The sequence below is a fragment of the Chrysochloris asiatica genome, unplaced genomic scaffold (genome assembly GCF_000296735.1).
Source record: "Chrysochloris asiatica unplaced genomic scaffold, ChrAsi1.0 scaffold00024, whole genome shotgun sequence".
NCBI classification, from domain to species: Eukaryota; Metazoa; Chordata; class Mammalia; order Afrosoricida; family Chrysochloridae; genus Chrysochloris; species Chrysochloris asiatica.
Window position 1 is genome coordinate 3,082,584 of NW_006408542.1, and position 3,042 is coordinate 3,085,625.

At 38.6% G+C, this 3,042-nt stretch overlaps 1 protein-coding gene across 1 annotated transcript in view; it reads left to right on the forward strand.

Annotated features, from left to right (window-relative positions):
• VIT (vitrin) overlaps window positions 1-3,042 on the forward strand; it is a 207,136-nt gene that overhangs the window by 149,202 nt on the left and 54,892 nt on the right. The window contains 1 exon segment of the mRNA XM_006839358.1: window positions 1,350-1,406. Within this exon segment, the coding sequence (XP_006839421.1) occupies window positions 1,350-1,406 (57 nt within the window).

Genomic DNA, 3,042 nt, shown 5'->3' on the forward strand with positions numbered 1-3,042 from the left:
CTGTGCACATGCGTAGTAGAACCCTCAGGGGGTGGGAATGGGGTATACACTCGTTCAGACACCCCTCTAATCACCTAAATGGAGGTGTGCAGACAGCGAGAGACCACTGAACAGATACCAAAAAAAGAATGTCCACACCTTTATATCTGCAGTTCTGTCAGGTGTCTGTGGCTGCTCTGATCCTTACCACCACTTGGTCTCTCCCAAGATGGTGACTCTGGGAGCAACTGAGAGTCTTGGATTAGAAAGCACTGGATTTCTTGTTCCTGCTACAAATTCCCCTAACTGTAAGCCTTCCAACCTTCTAAATATTCCTTTATATGTGGTTCAAAGTTCTGGCACCATCCTCTGAGTCTGCGCGGTCCGGTATTCTGTGCTGTTGCTGACACAATGTGTCATTGCACTGCTACCCAATCTGCCATCTTGTTTGTTCTCCATGTATAATTGTTTTTGTTGTTAAATGCCGTTGAGTCAGTTCCAACTCACTACGACCCTGTATATGATTTCTGAGAAACAGCTGGTGAGCTTGAACTGCCAATGTTGTGGTTCAAACTGACCTTGCAGTCCAATGCATTAACCCACAGCACCACACCAGAACTAGAGAAAACATAAAACTGTTTTGAGTTTGTGTCCAAGAAATTGAACCAAAGGCAAAAGGAATCATAAATTAATTGAAGATTAGAGAACATTCTAAGAGAAATTGATATTCCTATAGCCTCTCTAATCTCTTCCCGTTCATGAAAGTTGGCTTTTTCCTTTCACTGGTTCCTTCTCCAAAAGAAGCTTTGTATTTGTCTTCACAGAATCTTCCTCTCCCTTCTAAACTCTGGCTTCAGAGAAATTGTCTAATAAATAATGAATGTTGAAGTGTGTTTGATTCTCAAAGAGTAAGTAAGGATAACCCATTGTGTACTTTTAAAAAATGACAGAAGGCTAATGCTATTTGCCTCCATATCATGTTTAATGCAGTTTAAGCAAATTGTTAAATGATGTTACTTTTCTATTTAAGGATTAGTGTAACCTCCTCAAGATTGGCACAGTGGAGGAGAATTATTATAAGAATAATGAAGTGTAAAGAAATATGGCTTTTTGGTAGAAGATACTTATTTTGACAACTGCAAAATACAAAGGTTGTTTTTACCCAGATTTTTCAGCTAGTCTTTTGAGTTAAATCTACTTTTTATTTTTTCCTTTTCAATGTCTCCTCCAGGGCAGATTCAGGCTGCCCAAGGACAAAGCATTACCTTGATTCTGACCTTAGAATATAAAGTATCCCTAGATTGGATCATGGAAAGAATGAGAACAGTTAGATTAAAATTCATGTTCTGACCAGTCAAATGTTATTGCAGATCTCTGGTCTACAACCACCTACAGAAGCAGCCAAAACATCCCACATGCCAACCCAGGTAAGAACCACAACTCATCTTTCCAGCTACCGGATGAAAGCTAAGCTTGTTTACATGGGTTTGTTTTTCCAAATCCTTGCCATTTGATTTAAATGTGGACAGAAAGCATTAAACTATTTAGGCCAAGACAAGACACTGCCCTTACAAAATTAAACTTGTAAGGAAATTTGAAAGGAATTCATTAAATAAAACCTTCACCAAATCTCAATTCCCTTGAGATGACTTCGTGGAAGTTGTAATAGAATTCCTCAGGATTCAGTAACCAGGCTCTTAAAAACCTGGAAAGGGATACCAGGTTTGCCCTGGAGGAATATGGCTCAAAGAACGGGAGAGTATTTTACCATATCTGGGAAAGTACAGGGCTAATTTTGCTCAGGTACTTCTACACTATGGCTACAGAAATATATTCTCTCTCCTCAAGGAATTCTCCTGTGAATTATAACCTGGTTCTCCTTTGTTCATTTCTGTGTGCACTTATAAGTGGTTTAGCCCAAGAACTACAAGTACAGAGGGGTGAAGCAAATTATCTTTTCTTCTCTGTAACATTGTCCAGGCCTGCAGAGATTCAAAAAGGAAAATCAAACAGAGTTGGACACTTTCCACAAACTTTGCTCTGGGCCTGCTTCAGGTGTTGATAGACCGTATGTTGTTGTTAGCTGCCTTTGACTCGGCCCTCAACTCAGTGTGACCCTGTGTGCAATAGAAGAACTCCTGCCCTGTTCTACACCATCTCCATGATCTGTTGTTGATCAGACTAACGTGATCCATAGGGGTTTTTCATCAATGGATCACTAACCCTTCTTTCTTCTAAGTCCATTTTAGTCTGGAAGCTCAGCTAAAACTTGTTCAGCATGATAGCAACATGAACAATTCAAGCTATGTATGACTATGTATGAGGTACATTGGCCAGGAATCAAACTCAGGCTTCCCACATGGAAGGTGAGAATTTTACCACTGAACCACCAATGGTAGACTTGATAAGAGTACAAAAATTACCTTTAAAGATACAAAGCATTAGCATGGAAGGATGGGACTTGATCAAGGAGTTCTGGTTTCCTCCTTCTACTGAATGCTTACCTGTCCTCCTCATGTTAAAAAAATTCCTTCATCGTCTTAAAATCAAACAGTAGCTTATCTTGACTAGTAAAAAATGTATACTTTCAGCATTATGCTCTTTTTAGAACTATATATATGGGATAAAAGTGAAAACAGCAATTAAAAAGGTTAGATAGGAACCTTAGGGGGAAATGAATTTATATTAAGGAGGGAAGAACAACTCAGAAAATAGGGTGGGAATGGTTACACAACTTGAAGAACGTCATCCATGTTGCTGAAGTGTGCATGGAGAAATGGGTGAATTGGTATATGTTTTGCTGTGTATATTCTCAACAACAACAAAATAGAATGTTTTAAAAAGTATCTAATGGGGGGAAAAAAGAAAGCAAAACTATTGGAATAACAAAGCAAATTAATTGGAATAACCAAGGGTAGACAATATCAAAGATGAAAAGACCAATAATGAGAGTCAAGACAGATAACTTAGTACTGAAATTAGATTATCCTCTGTCCTTGGTTGGAATTGAAAGTCAAAAGTCATGACTATTTCAATTCTTGTAGTTCTTTGTGGACACACTTT